Genomic DNA, 19,519 nt, shown 5'->3' on the forward strand with positions numbered 1-19,519 from the left:
CATAATATGATAGAATTCTTCATTAAGATGGAGAATGAAGTAATTGACTCAGAGACTAGGGTCCTGAATTTAAATAAAGGAAACTATGATGGTCTGAGGCGCGCGTTGGGTAGGATTGATTGGGGAATGTCACTCAAAGGGTTGACAGTGGATAGGCAATGGCAAACATTCAAAGACCGCATGGATGAACTATAGAATTTGTTCATCCCAGTATGGCATAAAAATAAAACAAAAAAGGTGACTCAACCGTGGCTAACAAGGGAAATTAGGGATAGCATAAGATCCAAGGAGAGGACATATAAATTGGCCAGTAAAAGCAGTAAACCTGAGGATTGGGAGCAATTTAGGATTCAACAAAGGAGGACAAAGGGATTAATTAAGAAGGGGAAAATAGAATATGCGAGTAAGCTTGCAGGGAACATAAAAACTGACTGTAAAAGCTTTTATAGATATGTGAAGAGAAAAAGATTGGTGAAGTCAAGCGTAGGTCCCTTGCAGTCAGAATCAGGGGAATTTATAATGGGGAACAAAGAAATGGCAGACCAATTAAATACATATTTTGGTTCTGTCTTCACAAAGGAGGACATAAATAACCTCCCAGAGATGTCAGGGAACATAGGGTCTGATGAAAGGGAGGAACTGAAAGAAATCAGTATTTGTAGGGAAATGGTGTTAGGGAAATTGATGGGATTGAAGGCTGATAAATCCCCAGGGCCTGATAATCTACACCCTAGGGTACTTAAGGAAGTGGCCCTAGAAATAGTAGATGCATTGCTGATCATCTTCCAACATTCGATGGAATCTGGAACAGTACCCATGGATTGGAGGGTAGCTAATGTTACCCCACTATTCAAAAAAGGTGGTAGAGAGAAAACGGGGAATTACAGACTGGTAAGCCTGACATCGGTAGTGGGGAAAATGCTAGAGTCCATTATAAAAGATGTAATAGCAGAGCACTTGGAAAACAGTGACAGGATCGGACAAAGTCAACATGGATTTACAAAAGGTAAATCGTGCTTGACTAATCTACTGGAATTTTTTGAGGATGTAACTGGTAAAATAGATAAGGGAGAACCAGTGGATGTGGTGTATTTGGACTTTCAGAAGGCTTTCGATAAGGTCCCGCATAAGAGATTAGCGAGTAAAGTTAAGGCACATGGGATTGGGGGCAAGGTATTGACTTGGATAGAGAACTGGTTGGCAGACAGAAAGCAAAGAGTTGGAATAAACGGGTCTTTTTCCGAGTGGCAGGCAGTGACTAGTGGGGTACTGCAGGGATCGGTCCTTGGACCCCAGCTATTCACAATATCTATTAATGATCTAGACAAGGGAACTAGATGTAATATCTCCAAATTTGCAGACTACACAAAGCTGGGTGGGCGTGTGTGCTGTGAGGAGGATGCCGAGAAACTCCAGGATGATTTGGACAGGTTGGGTGATTGGGCAGAAGCATGGCAGATGCAATATAATGTGGATAAATGTGAGGTTATCCACTTTGGTGGCAAAAACAGGAAGGCAGATTATCTGAATGGCAATAGATTGGGAGAAGGGGAAGTGCAACGAGACCTGGGTGTCCTTGTGCACCAGTCGCTGAAGGTAAGCATGCAGGTGCAGCAGGCGGTTAAGAAGGCAAATGGTATGTTGGCCTTCGTAGCGAGAGGGTTTGAGTACAGGAACAAGGATGTCTTGCTCCAGTTGTACAGGGCCTTGGTGAGACCACATCTTGAGTATTGTGTGCAGTTTTGGTCGCCTTATCTGAGGAAGAATGTTCTTGCCATGGAAGGAGTTCAGTGAAGATTCACCAGGCTGATACCTGGGATGGCAGGAATGACGTATGAGAGATTGGGTTGATTGGGCTTGTACTCGCTGGAGTTTAGAAGAATGAGAGGGGATCTCATTGAAACTTATAAAATTCTGACAGGACTGGACAGACTAGATGCAGGAAGGATGTTCCTGATGGTCGGGGAGTCCAGAACCAGGGGTCACAGTCTAAGGATAAGGGGTAGGCCATTTAGGACAGAAATTAGGAGGAATTGCTTCACCTAGAGAGTGGTGAACCTGTGGAATTCTCTACCACAGAAGGCAGTAGAAGCCAATTCATTAAATATATTCAAGAAGTTGTTGGATATATTTCTTAAGGCTGAAGAGATCAAGGGGTATGGGGAGAAAGCAGGGACCGGGTACTGAATTTGGATGATCAGCCATGATTGCATTGAATGGCGGAGCAGGCTTGAGGGGCCGAATGGCCTACTCCTGCTCCTATCTTCTATGTTTCTATGTTTCAAGATATTAAGGGGAACAGATAGGGTAGCTAGAGAGAAGCTATTTTTGCTGGTTGGGGAATCTAGGACAAGGGGTATAGTCTAAAAATTAGAGCCAGACCTTTCAGGAGTGAAATTAGGAAACACTTCTATGCACAATGGATGGGAGAAGTTTGGCACTTCCTTATGCAAATGGCAATTGATGCCAGGCTAATTGTTAATTTTAAATCAGAGATGGATAGATTTGTTAACCAAAGGTATTAAGGGATACGTGGCAAAGGCAGGTACAGTATATGGAGTTAGGTCACAGATCCGCCATGATTTCAGCGAATGGGGGGGAACAGGCTCGAGGGGCTAAAAGTCCTACTCCTGTTCCTATGACTACACATGGCTGTAAAGCGCTTTGGGATGTTGAGGTGGTGAAAGGTGCTACATAAATGCAAGTTTTTCTTTCTTTTTTTTTCTAACTTCAACATTCCAAAAGCATGACCAGGCATTTACAATAGATTTTTTCTGATAATTTTGTCCTGCTCCATCTCCTGTTTCTTCAGTCCCTGGAAGGTAGGCGAGTCTGGCAAAATCAGCAAGTTTCACAAATATTTTCACTGGGAATGCAGATAATGATCTTGAATATTTTTAGAAACACAGCTGCACTGCAGGTGTCCCAGTTTCATTTGTTATTGAATTGAGCCATTCAACCTTGAATGTGGCCAAAAGTTCTGTTCCACGGACAGCATGGCTTAAAAAAAAACCCTCTAATGTGAAGACACAAAATGTGCAGCCTTTAAAGATCTTACTTACCATTATCTTGATTTAAAATGTGCAGTAAAATCTACATTTAGCACAGAATACCAGAATTGAACTTTTCACACTTGCATGTTGTATTCTCACACATCAAAAAATACTTGGAAATAAAATGCTTCATGCCGTAGCTAACCAATTATTCAGATTACTGAATTTAAAGCAGTGGCAGAGATTTGCACAGAACTTTTTTTTTAACCCAATACTGCTAAAGATAAAAAAAACTTACAAATCTTTCATTTTGTACATAGTTAAAGGTGAAATTGGAACCAAACATAGCATTGCCCACTCTGGCTGGTGGTATTCCTGGAAGTTCGATCATGTGATGGTCTGACTACACGACGTCTGATCACGTGACGGGCGATCACGTGATGTTATTGTAATTATAATTACCTTGTGCCGGTTTGGTGCCCTGTAATTGAGTATCTTTGCTTATGGTTTTGCACCAGCAGCAGTTGTGCATTTGGACTTTCAAAAGATGTTTGGTAAAGTACCACATATTAGGCTTGTTAGCCCATGGAATAAAAGGGGCTGTAGCATGGATACAAAATTGGCTAAGGGATAGAAAAGAGAGAGTTGTGGTGAATGGCTGTTTATACGACTGGAGGGAGGTATACAGTGGCGTTCCCCGAGGTTCAGTACTAGGACCACTGCTGTTTTTCATATACATTAATGACTTGGACTTGGGGGTACAGGGCACAATTTTGAAATTTGCAGATGACACAAACTTGGAAATCAGTAAAGAGTGAGGAAGATGGCAATAGACTTCAAGAAGACATAGACAGGCTGGTGGATGGGCGGACACCTGGCAGATGAAATTTAACGCAGCAAAGTGTGAGGTGATACATTTTGGTAGGAAGAATGAGGAGAGGCAATACAAGCTAAACGGTACAATTTTACAGGGGGTGCAAGAACAGGGACACCTGGGGGTGTTTGTGCACAAATCTTTGAAGGTGGCAGGACAGGTTAACAAAGCAGTTAATAAAGCAGATGGGATCCTGGGCTTTATAAATAGAGGCATAGAGTACAAAAGCCAGGAAGTGATGCTAACCCTATATAAAACACTAGTTCGGCCCCAGCTGGAGTATTGTGTCTAATTCTGGGCACCACACTTCAGGAAGGACATGAAAGCTTTGGAGAGGGTACAGAAGAGATTTACTAGAATGGTTCCAGGGATGAGGAATTACAGTTATGTGGATAGACTGGAGAAGCTGGGGTTGTTCTCCTTAGAGCAGAGAAGGCTAAGAGGAGATTTGAAAGCCATGTTTAAAATCATAAGAACATAACATAAGAATTAGAAGCAGGTGTAGGCTATACGCCCCCTCGAGCCTGATCCGCCATTCAATAAGACCATGGCTGATCTTCGACCTCAACGCCACTTTCCTGCCCCATCCCCATATCCCTTGATTCCCCATGAGTCCAAAAATTTACCTCAGCCTTGAATATACTCAACGACTCAGCATCCACAGCCCTTTGGGGTAGAGAATTTCAAAGATTCACAACCCTCTGAGTGAAGAAATTTCTCCTCATCTCAGTCTTAAATGGCCGACCCCTTATCCTGAGACTATGCCCCCTAGTTCTAGACTCTCCAGCCAGGGGAAACAACCTCTCAGCATCTACCCTGTCAATCCCCCTCAGAATCTCATATTTTTCAATGAGATCACCTCTCATTTTTCTAAACTCGAGAGTATCGGCCCAATCTACTCAATCTCTTCTCATAGGACAGCCCTCTCATCCCAGGAATCAATCTAGTGAACCTTTGTTGCACCGCCTCTAAGGCATGTATGTCCTTTCTCAGATAAGGAGACCAAAACTGTGCACAGTACTCCAGGTGCGGTCTCGCCAAAGCCCTTACTTACAAAGACTTCCTTACTCTTGTACGCCAACCCCCTTGCAATAAAGGCCAACATACCATTTGCCTTCCTAATTGCTTGCTGTACCTTCATGCTAACTTTGTGTTTCCTGTACGAGGGCACCTAAATCTCTCCGACCACCAACATTTAATAGTTTCTCACTATTTAAAAAATATTATTTTTCTATTCTTCCTACCAAAGTGAATAACCTCACATTTCCTCACATTATACTCCATCTGCCACCTTACTGCCCACTCACTTAACCTGTCTATATCCCTTTGCAGACTCTTTGGGGTCGATTTTCAGTGCGCCGTGGAGTCGGGATTGGAGGCGTGCGGGGGGTTAAATTCCTGAATTCGGGGGTCCCGCCCAAAACCTGCCTCCATGTAAGTTTCAAAGGAGGCGGGTACCCGCCCCGCACTGGGACCCGCCGACCCGAGAAGGGATTAGTGCCAATTAACTGCTTGTTAACAGGCAGTTTTTAGCCTAATCCCTATTTTGAAGGTTGTCATGTGGGATTCCCGACGGCTCCAAACCACGCCAGGTTAGAGGAGTCGGGCCGTCAGGTTGAAGGACTTGGAGGGGTCGAGATGTCGGTGTTCAGGTGAGTGATGGGTGCATGAGTGCAAAGGTAAGTGTGTTTGGTGTGTCTAAAGTGTGTAAAGAAGTTTAAATTACCTGTACTTACCTTTACAGCCTTCTTTCCTCTAGGTTTCAGGAGTCCATCATTCAGCCGGCACAGAAAGCAGAATGGCTGCGATGTCAAAAGTGACAGCCTTCAGCTTTCAGTGCCGGTGAGATTTCTAACTGAGTCTGCGTAGAAGGATTCAGGTTAGAAGTAAGACTGTCAGTGTTTGACAGCTTCAAACAGCTGTGAAACACTGATATTTCATCTGCCAAAAGTTCTTGACAGATGAAATGTCAATCTGTGACGTCACCTGTTGCCAGGTGGTCCTTAATTGGCCTGCTGAGCCCGCTGGGCGGGCTCAACAAGGTCAATCAAGTGAAAATCGCGTGGACTGGCCGCATCTCGATGGAGGCGGGACTACAACCCGAAAGTTGTAGTCCCGCCTCCTTCCCGACTTCTGAATGAAAATCACCCCCTTTGTGTCCTCCTCAGAGCTTACTTTCCCACCTAACTATGTATCATCAGTAAACTTGGATACGTTACACTCAGTCCCTTCATCTAGGTCATTAATATAGATTGTGAATAGCTGAAGCCCAAGCACTGATCCTTGCGGCACCCCACTAGTTACAGTCTGCCAACTGGAAAGTGACCTGTTTATCCCTACTCTATGTTTTCTGTCCATTAACCAATCCTCTATCCATGCTAATATATTACCCCAACCCCACGAGCCCTTATCTTGCTTCATGAAGGGTTTAGATAGAGTAAATAAAGAGAAACTGTTTCCAATGGCTGAAGGGTCGGTAACCAGAGAGCACAGATTTAAGGTGATCGGAAAAAGAACCAGAATTGACAGGAGGAGAAACTTTATTACGTAACGAGTGGTTAGAATTTGGAATGCACTGCCTGATAGGGTGGTGGATACAGATTCAATAGTAGCCTTCAAAAGGGATTTTTATAAATATCTGGAGAAAAATTTGCAGAGATATGGGGAAAGAGTGGGACTAACTGGATTGCTCTTCGAAAGAGCCGGTGCAGACTCGATGGGCTGAATGGCCTCCTTCTATGCTGTACTAGTCTATGATTCTATAAAGTTCCGAAAACCAGGAGGCCACCCGTGATACAGGGAAGAGGGGAAACCGAGGGCGGGGAAGAGGGGAGACCGAGGGCGGGGAAGAGGGGAGACCGAGGGCGGTGAAGAGGGGAGACTGAGGGCAGGGAAGAGGGGAAACCGAGGGCGGGTCATTCTTCATATAAACTATTACTAATGGTAATACCCAGCTCTAGGGCGAGAGCTACTGTGCTAGGGCAGTTGTTAACAAAACATTGGACCTTCAGTAAAATTAGGTATATACAGCATATACAGTTCTGATGAAGGGTCCCAGACCTGAAACGTTAACTCTGTTTCTCTCTCCACGGATGCTGCCTGGCCTGCTGAGTATTTCCAGCATTTTCTGTTGTTATACAGCATAATATGTGCTACTTATTATTTGAACATTTCAGTCAGTGTTTACCTGTGAAGCTGTAAATATTCCCTGGGTCTGTTCAATAGATGCAGGAAATGGTCAACAATCTTGTTCTTGCCCACACCCTATATTAATTTAAAAAAAAGATTATTAACAAATAATAACAAGAAACACTGCCAGTACCAAATTCGTTATTGGATACAGACTTTAGGTAAGGCTCGGCTTTAATTGGAAATGGGTGCCAGGCGGTGCTGGCACTTTGGCTTGGAAAGTAACCATTTGGCTGGTGCAGCTCGCTGTTGTGATGGTCTTCGGCCACATGGGTTTGCACAGGTGATTCTTCACATCAAAAGTTTAATGGCTAACCATGCTATCAAAGGGCAGAAACAAGGAGCTTCAGCAGAGAGCTGGAATTGGCAGGGAGACAAAATCATGTTCCTTAGCGATGGATTGTACAGCTGCACTGGGATAGGTTTGGTAGCATCTTTCTAGCTGGGGCTCATACATGACATGGAGACACTCCATTCAATTGTAATCTAACAGTTATCTAAGCATTTGAGTTTTGATTGTCATGAGCATCTTCCAAGAGACATGCTTTCAATCCATTTAGCGAAATATTTGTAAGCCATTTATAGCCATTTCAGCACCAAAGTGGGTTAGCACATTGTCCTTTGACCTCTGGGATTTGAGTTTGACTCCAGCTCAGGCGGAAGGGACGGAATCCTTTCTTGTGTGTCTGTAAGGTTTGTGTGTGAACTAAGTAATGCAGTCTCAATACAGTTCCCAGACAGCATGGTCCCACAGCATCGAAGTGCCCGCATATTGGCAAGCTCATCTAAGAGAGCCACAGAGGTGTAAGAAGTCAAACTTGTTGAGTTAGAGCATAGGAAGCTTTAATCTGCATCTGGGCATGGATGGATGTTTCACAACAACAACAACTTGTATTTATATAGCATTGTTAATGCAGTAAAACGTCCCAAGGCGCTTCACGGGAGCGTTAACAAACAAAATTTGACACCGAGCCACAGAAGGAGATATTAGAACAGAGGACCAGAAGCTTGGTCAAAGAGGTAGGTTTTAAGGAGCGTCTTAAAAGAGGAAAGAGAGGTGGAACAGTGGAGAGGATTAGGGAGAGAATTACAGAGTTTATGACCTCGGCAGCTGAAAGCACAACTGCCAATGGTGGAGCAATTAAGATCGAGGATGCGCAAGAGGCCAGAATTGGAGAAGCGCAGAGATCTCGGAGGGTTGTAGGGCTGGAGGTGGTTACAAAGATAGGGAGGGGCAAGGCCATGGAGGGATATGAAAACAAGGATGAGAATTTTTTAATTGATGCATTGTCGGACCGGGAGCCAATGTAGGTCAGCAAGCACAGGGGTGATGTGTGAACGGGACTTGGTGCGAGTTAGGACACGGGTCAGCAAGCACTGGGGTGATGTGTGAACGGGACTTGGTGCGATTTAGGACACGGGTCAGCAAGCACTGGGGTGATGTGTGAACGGGACTTGGTGCGAGTTAGGACACGGGTCAGCAAGCACTGGGGTGATGTGTGAACGGGACTTGGTGCGATTTAGGACACGGGTCAGCAAGCACAGGGGTGATGTGTGAACGGGACTTGGTGCGATTTAGGACACGGGTCAGCGAGCACAGGGGTGATGTGTGAACGGGACTTGGTGCGAGTTAGGACACGGGTCAGCAAGCACTGGGGTGATGTGTGAACGGGACTTGGTGCGATTTAGGACACGGGTCAGCAAGCACAGGGGTGATGTGTGAACGGGACTTGGTGCGATTTAGGACACGGGTCAGCGAGCACAGGGGTGATGTGTGAACGGGACTTGGTGCGAGTTAGGACACGGGTCAGCAAGCACTGGGGTGATGTGTGAACGGGACTTGGTGCGAGTTAGGACACGGGTCAGCAAGCACAGGGGTGATGTGTGAACGGGACTTGGTGCGAGTTAGGACACGGGTCAGCAAGCACAGGGGTGATGTGTGAACGGGACTTGGTGCGAGTTAGGACACGGGTCAGCAAGCACTGGGGTGATGTGTGAACGGGACTTGGTGCGATTTAGGACACGGGTCAGCAAGCACTGGGGTGATGTGTGAACGGGACTTGGTGCGATTTAGGACACGGGTCAGCAAGCACAGGGGTGATGTGTGAACGGGACTTGGTGCGATTTAGGACACGGGTCAGCAAGCACTGGGGTGATGTGTGAACGGGACTTGGTGCGATTTAGGACACGGGTCAGCAAGCACAGGGGTGATGTGTGAACGGGACTTGGTGCGATTTAGGACACGGGTCAGCAAGCACAGGGGTGATGTGTGAACGGGACTTGGTGCGATTTAGGATACGGGTCAGCAAGCACAGGGGTGATGTGTGAACGGGACTTGGTGCGATTTAGGACACGGGTCAGCAAGCACTGGGGTGATGTGTGAACGGGACTTGGTGCGATTTAGGACACGGGTCAGCAAGCACAGGGGTGATGTGTGAACGGGACTTGGTGCGATTTAGGACACGGGTCAGCAAGCACAGGGGTGATGTGTGAACGGGACTTGGTGCGATTTAGGACACGGGTCAGCAAGCACTGGGGTGATGTGTGAACGGGACTTGGTGCAATTTTAGGACACGGGTCAGCAAGCACTGGGGTGATGTGTGAACGGGACTTGGTGCGAGTTAGGACACGGGTCAGCAAGCACAGGGGTGATGTGTGAACGGGACTTGGTGCGATTTAGGACACGGGTCAGCAAGCACTGGGGTGATGTGTGAACGGGACTTGGTGCGATTTAGGACACGGGTCAGCAAGCACAGGGGTGATGTGTGAACGGGACTTGGTGCGATTTAGGACACGGGTCAGCAAGCACTGGGGTGATGTGTGAACGGGACTTGGTGCGAGTTAGGACACGGGTCAGCAAGCACTGGGGTGATGTGTGAATGGGACTTGGTGCGAGTTAGGACACGGGTCGGCAAGCACTGGGGTGATGTGTGAACGGGACTTGGTGCGATTTAGGATACGGGTCAGCAAGCACAGGGGTGATGTGTGAACGGGACTTGGTGCGATTTAGGACACGGGTCAGCAAGCACAGGGGTGATGTGTGAACGGGACTTGGTGCGATTTAGGATACCAGCAGCAGAGTTTTGGATGAGCTCAAGTTTATGGAGGATGGAAGATGGGATAGTCAAGTCTCGAGATAACAAAGACATGGATGATGGTTTCATCAGCAGATGAGGTGAGGCAGGGGTGGAGACAGGCGATGTTACGGAGGGGGAAGTAGGTGGTCTTGGTAATGCCGCAGATATATGGTCGGAATACAACACCAAGGTTGCAAACGGTCTGGTTCAGACTCAGACAGTTGCCAGTGGGAGGGATGAACTCGGTGGCTAGGGAACAGAGTTTACAGCGGGGACCGAAGACAATGGCTTTGGTCTTCCCAATATTTAGTTGGAGAAAATTTCTGCTCATCTAACACTGGATGTCGGACAAGCAGTTTGACAATTTAGATACAGTGGAGGGGTTGAGAGAGGTGGTAGTGAGGTTGGATCCAAAATTGGCTTAGTGGCAAGAGGCAGAGGGTGATGGTCGAAGGTTGTTTTTGTGACTGGAAGCCTGTGTCCAGTGGTGTACCGCAGGGATCGGTGCTGGGTCCCTTGCTGTTTGTACTGTACATTAATGATTTAGATATGAATGTAGGAGGTATGATCAGTAAGTTCGCAGATGACACGAAAATTGGAGTGGTAAATAGCGAGGAGGGAAGCCTCAGGCTACAGGACGATATAGACGCGATGGTCAGATGGGCGGAACAGTGGCAAATGGAATTTAACCCTGAAAAGTGTGAGATGATGCATTTTGGGAGGACTAATAAGGCAAGGGAATTCACAATGAATGGTAGGACCCTAGGAAGGACAGACGATCAGAGGGACCTTGGTGTGCATGTACATAGATCCCTGAAGGCAGCAGGACAGGTAGATAAGGTGGTTAAAAAGGCATATGGGATACTTGCCTTCATTAGCCGAGGCATAGAATATAAGAGCAGGGAGGTTATGATGGAGCTGTACAAAACGCTGGTTAGGCCACAGCTGGAATACTGTGTGCAGTTCTGGTCGCCACACTATAGGAGGGATGTGATTGCATTGGAGAGGGTGCAGAGGAGATTCACCAGGATGTTACCTGGGCTGGAGTGTTTCAGCTATGAAGAGAGACTGGACAGGCTGGGGTTGTTTTCCTTAGAGCAGAGAGGGCTAAGGGGGGACCTGATTGAGGTATATAAAATTATGAGGGGCATAGATAGGGTAGATAGAAAGGAACTTTTCCCCTTAGTAGAGGGGTCAATAACCAGGGGCATAGTTTCATGGTAAGGGGCAGAAGGTTTAGAGGGGATTTGAGGAAAAACTTTTTCACCCAGAGGGTGGTTGGAATCTGGAACTCACTGCCTGAAAGGGTGGTAGAGGCAGGAACCCTCACAACATTCAAGAAGCATTTAGATGAGCACTTGAAACGCCATAGCATACAAGGCTACGGACCAAGTGCTGGAAAATGGGATTAGAATAGACAGGGCTTGATGGCCGGCGCGGACACGATGGGCCAAAGGGCCTCTTTCTGTGCTGTATAACTCTATGACTCTATGAGTATGAGGGCACCTGCAACACTGACTATCCGCAACATCATGACACCATGTTTGTGCATGTGCTCAGTTTTCCAGGAACTTACAAGGGTTTGACTACCAATCGGAGAGGTTGATGTACAAACACTTAACGCACTCATAGTATATTCCCTTGTGTACTGTTTTGAAACAGGTGTTAACCTGCTGAGTTTAAGGGCTGAGGCCTGTGTAAAAATAGAGCACACAGGAATGTAGTACTGTACAAATGCATTAACTGTGTGCGAGCTTGGCCGATTGGAAGTTCTACCCTCCGCTGTTTGGAGGATGCAGAGTGAAGAATGTTTTGCAGCCCCAGGTATATGCCCCAAGGAAGCAGGGGTTAACCAGTCATTACTGTACCTCAATGCATAAAGGGTCAAACTGAGTTCTTGGAGCAACGGACTTCTAAGCGCCACAGATAAAATGCAACATTAAAGTATGTGCATCTTCAGAATAATCATACAAAGCATGGAACTCAGGAATAGCTTCCATATGTACTCAGAACTATACTCCAGCATTGTTGCAGATACTCCAGAATTGTGGAAATTACAATCTGCAACCCAACAGCACGTTCTGTTCCTTGGCACAAAATCCCACAGCCAGGCTGTGTGGTCACAATGTGTTAAATTGGAACATTCTTGGGAGATCTCTGGAGGCGTAGGCTGAGCAGGCGGGGGTATCAAAGTCACATGCATCAGACAACATGAAAACATGGCCGTGTTTGGAGCTAACTCTCCACCAAATTCCTTTGATCCTGTTCCAAAGAGGCCACGTCCGAAGAGTTTATCCGATGGAAGAGATGGCTGAAAGAAGAACCTTCCACGGTTGAAGTTGGGATTTTTGTACTATTTTAATATTTTATTCAGATTTCAGGTGCCAAAACAAAAAAAATGAATTCTGAAGTACACACGATGAGGATACATGGAAAACTATGGTTCAAATAAGTTACAAACAGAAAGCATAAAATCAATCAAATACACATATGCACTCACAACTGGTCTGGAACAACTTTCTGAAAACCTGATATCGGAGGGTATTCTTGAAGTATGTGATTATAATAAAAGCTATCAGCTAGGCTCAGCTGGTCGCACTCTCACCTGTGAGTCGGTTCCTTTGCTTTCATATTTTTTTATAATGGAGTGACCAACAGCTTTTTGGCAGAGAGAGTTCCAGATTTCCATTACCGTTCATGTGAAGAAGTGCTTCCTGACATCACCCCTGAACGGCCTGGATCTAATTTTCAGGTTATGCCGCCTTGTTCTGGACTTCCCCACCAAAATAGTTTCTCTGTATCTACCTAGTTTCTCTGTATCTACCCTATCAACTTCTTCAATCATCTTAAACCCCTCAATTCGATCACCCCTTACTCTGCTATACGCAAGGGAATACAAGCCTCGTCTGTGCAACCTGTCCTCGTAATTTAACCCTTTTAGTCCGGGTTTCTGGCAAATCTGCATTGCGCCCCCTCCAAGGCCAATATATCCTTCCTGAGGTGCGGTGCCCAGATGGGGTCGAACCAGAGCTCTGTACAACTGCAACATAACTTCCACCTCTTTGTATTCCAGCCCCCTTTGAGATAAAGGTCAACATTCTATTAGCCTTTTTAATTCTTTTCTGTACCTGTCCACTAGTTTTTAGTGATTTCTGTACTTGGGCCCCTAAATCTCTTTGCTCCTCCACTGTTCCTAGTTTCTCACCATTTAGAAAATACTCTGACCTATCTTTCTTGGGTCCAAATTGGATGACCTCACACTTACGCACACTGAAACCATCTGCCACAGTTTTGCTCACTCACTCAATCTATCAATGTCCCTTTGCAACTTTCTAGTCCCATCTACACTATTTACTGTGCCACCTAACTTAGTGTCATCAGCAAATTTGGATATATAGCTCTCTTTTCTTTCATCTAAGCCATTTATAAATATAGTGAAAAGTTGAGGCCCCAGTACAGAACACAACTATTCACATCTTACCAATTTGAGTGCATATCCATTATCCTTACTACCTCTTAACCAATGTAGCCTAATGTCTTGCACATGTTCAATATTATCACCTTGCTTTTGTATTCTATGACTCTAGATACAAAAGGCTGTAACTATTTACAGCACCCAAGTTGTGATTGGTCCCCTTGGAGGACAAGACCAGATTTCTGATTGGTCCCCTTGGAGGACAAGACACACCCAGCAATTTGTCTGGAATGTGTAATTAGATCCTACCTGCCTGAGTAATCCAGATCTTTGCAATGCGTAATTTGATCCATTCATTATGACAGCCAATCTCCAGAGCTCACAGTGCTAACACGACTACTTTCGGAGAATGGACAGGGCTCACCCTCCCGGGTTAAGAGCACTCACACTGCCAAGTTCAGATAGGAAGGGGTAAGGCCATGAAGGGATTTTAACATGATGAGTAATTTAAAATCAAGGTGTTGGTGGACAAAGTTCCTCCTAATTTATTTTTGGGTGCATGGTCCCTTTAACGAGCTGCGTGGGACCTTCAGACAGCTGCGCAGCTTAGTGAGCACAAGGGTGCTGGGTGAATGGGACTTGCTGCATGTTAGAATACCTGCAGCAGAGTTTTGGATGAGCTCACGTTCATTGAGGGTGGAAGATGGGAGGCTGGCCAGGAGAACATTGGAATGGTCGAGTTCAGCAAATAACACATAAATGTAATGTTATGCATGTTGTAGGACCAACACAGAATACGCTTTCATTTTATAACATTCATTTATTTATTGCCCATCCCTAGTTGCGCTCGAGAGGGTGGTAATGAGCTGCCTTCCTGAACCACTGTGGTCTAGGGGTTGGGGTTGGAGGGGGGGACGGGCGAGGAGAGGGAGAACGTGGTGCAAGTGTAAAGTGGGTGGGGGTGGAAGAACGTGATCCAGGCTAACAGAGGGTGGGAGAACATGATTTATCTTCCCATCTGGATCACGTTCTTGCTCTCACCTCTCCTCCCTCCCATCCCCTCTCCTCCCTCCCATTCCCTCTCCTCCCCCCCAAACCCTCCCCACTTCGATCCCCTCTCCTCCCTCCCCACTTCGATCCCCTCTCCTCCCTCCCCACTTCGATCCCCTCTCCTCCCTCCCCACTTCGATCCCCTCTCCTCCCTCCCCACTTCGATCCCCTCTCCTCCCTCCCCACTTCGATCCCCTCTCCTCCCTCCCCACTTCGATCCCCTCTCCTCCCTCCCCACTTCGACCCCCTCTCCTCCCTCCCCACTTCGATCCCCTCTCCTCCCTCCCCACTTCGATCCCCTCTAATCTAACCCTTTGATCCCCTCTCCTCTCTCCCATCCGATCCCCTCTCCTCTCCCTCCATTGCGATCTCCTCTCCTCTCTGCCCATCGATCCCTCCTCTCCCCCCACTGCCCCACCCGATCCCCTGACCTTCTCTGCATGGAGCCGAGGAAAGAATGGCGGTGTAGGCTGCAGCCGCCGCACCGTTTGGTACTGCGCATGCGCAGAAAGAGTCAAAAACGACATGCAACTAATCACTCTGGATATAAAACCAAGGATTCTGTTTGGCCTTTTTGTGGACTTATCAACTCGCTCAACCATCTTTAACAACCTGTCTATCTGCACACCATGGTCATTCTGCTCTTTTACTGTATTTGCATATTATTCAAAGTGTATTGTTTCCGATTATTACTTTTGATGAATGTATCATTTCCCATTTTATCTACAGGAAACTGTATCTGCCACCTATCTGCCCATCCAGCTAGCTTATCTATGCCCTTCTGCAGCCTTTCACAACCCTCGTCACAATTTGCCACATGCAAAATTTGCTGTTATTTACAAATTCTGATATTGATCCCTTAATTCCTAAATCCACATCATTTATGTATATAGTAAAATAAGAGCAGCCCCAGCATAAACCCTGTAGAATACCACTTAGTGCACCTTTCCATTCAAGAACATTTCTTTTACCCCTAACCTTTGATTTCTGTCCTTCAATCATCATCTCTCTAAATTAAGTGGAATGAAGCCACAGAGATGATGTTCATTTTCCCTTAAATGATGCAATGGTTTCTGGCTCAACCACTCCCTGTGGTAAAGCATTCCATACTCCAACAATCCGCTGTGTAAAGAATATTCTCCTAACCCCTCTCTCAGTGACAACTTTAAATTGATGATCCCTCACCACTGGCTTCCCAAACAATGGAAATTGACTTTCCCCATTCACTCTATCAAAACTCTTCATTCTTTTAAAACCTCTATTAAATCTCCTCTTAGCCTTCTCTGCTCCAGTGGAAATAGTCCCAGGTCTTACCTCATAACAATAGTTTCCCACCCCTTGCATCATCCTAGTGAATCTATGCTGTATGCTCTCTATGGCTTTAATGTTCTTTCTGTAATGAGGCCCCCAAAAGCTCTAAGTGTAGCCTAACCAATGTTTGTACAAATTTATCATTATTTATTTTGGCTGAACACCAAGATCCATTAGTATTGACAACTTGAGATATATATGAATCAATGGAAGTAGGGACTCAAAACTTAAAATGTGGTCCCTGAGAATCCATATTACGTCCCTATGGGGCCTGTAAGGAGAATAAGCTTGATAATTCCTGGCTTGAAGGGAACACACACCAATTGACATCCCTCTATTATTCTTTGGGTTTAATCCATTGCCACTCAAGACTATGAAGAATAACTACTTTACTGTACATGGCTAATTCTGAATGTCAAAATTAAAAGATTGTCCCTGTCACTTAGAACCGCAGAATAAAAAAGCAATGAAGGGGCTGCACTACAGTGATATTCTTCACTCAAGTACACTGTCATCTGATTTGTTTAAAATATTATTTAACTAGAAAGCTTTCTTCATTACACTATTGAACTATTTCAAATTTACCCAGTAATCTCACAAGCACACAGTTCATTATCAATTTGTGCTTTTCTAATATAAGTGAGGTGAACATGCAAATTAACCTTAACGGCGGATGCTGTTTCCATGAAAATATTATTTTTTAAATGAAACAATTACAATTGATGCAATAGGTGTTTTCATTTGATTAGTGCAGTGAGACTTCATGCCTTTTGTCTAGCACCAGTTTAAACTAATTGCAAGTCACAAATAGCTTGCATTGAAACTCACTGATGTGTAAATATATGCAAATGTTATTTAAAAAAACGAGATAATGAAGCAGAAAATAGCTTTGAAGAAATTCTCCTGAATCACAGCCAGATCTACAATTTATAATTATTCTTTAATCGTTAAAAATGAATGGATTTTCTCAAGCAAATTATGCCTAGTGCTTTGATTTTTAATGCTTAGTGCACCACAAATCTGGAAAGAGCAAAACCAGTGAATGCCTTTTCATTAATCACTGCAATGACCCGACCAAAGATAAATGCAGAGCTTTGGCATTTGCAATCATTTCTGAACAAGTGCCGTACTGGGCCTCCCTTTACAGGAAGGATATTCGCGCCAGGGAATGGGTACTCATAAAGGCACCAGGACTGAAAGTTAGGAAGAAAGAAAGACTTGCATTTAGATAGCACCTTTCACAACCTCAGGACGTCTCAAAGCGTTAAAGGGGCCGCACACCCCCCCCAAAATAATTACAGTGAACAGTGGCAGAGACTGGAACATAATTTTTTTTTAAATATAAAAGGATATGTAGGGAAGGGAAATGGGATTTGAGTAAAAAAACTCCAGTTGAAGATCTAGTATCAGCATAATAGCAAAATACTGCGGATGCTGGAAATCCAAAATAACAACAGAAAATGCTGGAAAAACTCAGCAGGCCAAGCAGCATCGGTGGATGTTGCCTGGCCTGCTGAGTTTTTCCAGCATTTTCTGTTGTTATTTAGTATCAGCATAAGCCTGGTTAGCCCAATAGTCTCCTGTGCTGTATATTCAATAATTCTATAATTATAACTTCTATATCAGCCAGTGAATCACAAACTGAATGACAAATTAAATATCAGGACAATTAGGGATGGGAGTCAAAGTTGATTCTTGAGAAGTGAGTGTGCTAAAATAAAAAGCAGGTTGCGGATGTGAGCTGCTTGTGGCTTACTGTGCTCATAATATTGATTGCTGAATTACGCAAACTTCCAAATCCGCCCACATCATTGATGACTGCACTCTGAGTTATCATATGCTCATTTTCCATTTACACTCGGCAGAAAATGTAAATTCTTACTTTACAGCACAAGATTCAGAGTACAGAGCGTGGGAGGGCGACAGCTTAGGGGTCATAACCAGGACAACACACCACAGAGTACTCAACAATGCCCAATCATTTCCACTGCAGGTAGGTAAAGGTTCATTTGAGAGCTGAATTATTATGAATTATTCATAGATTAAGGATGCAATATAGTAAATTTATATTCTCTCTTTTCTCCACTCGTTCCCTGAGGGCGGTGACGTATTCTGGTTTATAGTTTACAGAGGCAAGCGGCCTCCAGCCCTAAGGTGCTATTCCTTATTCGTGAAAAATGCAGTGAACATTATAAAATATTCAACCGTGGGAAGTGGGTGGGAGGGGAGGTGGAGAGAACCATCCACTGGGCTTTGTCCGAGATCGGCTAAGGAAGGACAGAACAGCGATCCAACTTGATACATATGGCTCAGTACGACCACAAAGAAAATAGGAAGTGCAAAATATTCTGGATTTATTTGCATCTTTTAGAAGTGTTTAAAAAGAAATCTGATTAAATACAGATAATTTTATCACACAAGGCAATCCAAAACAGGTGGATGTAAAAGATTCCAAGGCACTATTCATAGGAAATCAAGGGAGTTCTCCTGCTGTCCTGGCCAATATTTATCCCTTAACTAACATAACTAGAGCAGATTATCTGGTCATTTAGCTCATTGCTGTTTGTGGGATCTTGCTATGCGCAAACTGGCTGCTGCATTTCCTACATTACAACAGTGACTACATTTCATAAGTACTTCATTGGCTGTAAAGCGCTTTGGGACGTCCTAAGGTTGCGAAAGATGCTCTATAAATGAAAGTCTTTCTTTCTTGACTTTCAATTTCTAACCTGATTGTGTTGGCTCTCAGCAATGGGGAACTTGAGCTGGCCTCAATGTGTCTGGGCTGAGGAAAGGGGGGGGGAAAAATCAGCCAGTATTCCTGTCCCCGCTCCCGCAATTGTCATTCTGCAATGCCTGCTTTCAAGTGGCCACATCACCTCAGACACAGATTTTGGAATAGCGTCTCAACTTAGCACAACAGCAGTGTCGAGAAGAACAGATTCTTTAATTGAAAAGAGAAGCTCCAGCAGGACTCTGCCATTAACATTCAACCTTAGGACCTCCATAACTTATTAAAATCAGAGAGAGCTTTAATCTAAAATAACAACAGAAGACGCTGGAAAAACTCAGCAGGCCAGGCAACATCCATGGAGAGAGAAACAGAGTCAACGGTTCAGGTTGAAACCCTTCGTCAGAACTGAGAAAAAAAGGCAGGAAATGAAACAGATTAAAAGGCAGTTTGGGGGCTGGGAAATGGGGGAGGGGATGAAAGAAGAGACATTAAGAGATATTCAAGGTGAGACGAGATGGTAATAGGACAGGTAAAGAAACAAACAATGGCTCTGGATGAAGTGTGAAATGCGCTGGCAGAGTGAGAGACAGCTGCCGTGTGGGAGAGAGAGAAAAAAGGAAAAGTCACAAACCAACAGTGTGGATAAAAAATATGAAAATATAATAGGGGCCAAGGTTATGATCTGAAATTGTTGAACTCGATATTGAGTCCAGAAGGCTGTAAAGTGCCTAATCGGAAGATGAGGTGCTGTTCCTCGAGCTTACGCTGAGCTTCTGTGGAAGAATGCAAGAGGCCAAGGACGGTGAGGTCTGAGTGGGAATGGAGCGGTGAATTGAAACGACAGGCGACCGGAAGCTCGGGGTCACCCTTACGGAC

At 45.0% G+C, this 19,519-nt stretch overlaps 1 protein-coding gene across 1 annotated transcript in view; it reads right to left on the bottom strand.

The window, feature by feature from the left end:
• The window catches only part of vwa8 (von Willebrand factor A domain containing 8), a 458,807-nt gene that overhangs the window by 187,180 nt on the left and 252,108 nt on the right, over positions 1-19,519 (bottom strand). The window contains exon 22 of the mRNA XM_086006090.1: positions 7,055-7,131. Coding sequence (XP_085862216.1) covers positions 7,055-7,131 — 77 coding nt within the window. The remainder of the gene's footprint in view (positions 1-7,054; positions 7,132-19,519) is intronic.

Source organism: Somniosus microcephalus, chromosome 14 (assembly GCF_052327205.1).
Source record: "Somniosus microcephalus isolate GS21.2 chromosome 14, FLI_Smic_1.0, whole genome shotgun sequence".
Classification (NCBI taxonomy): domain Eukaryota; kingdom Metazoa; phylum Chordata; class Chondrichthyes; order Squaliformes; family Somniosidae; genus Somniosus; species Somniosus microcephalus.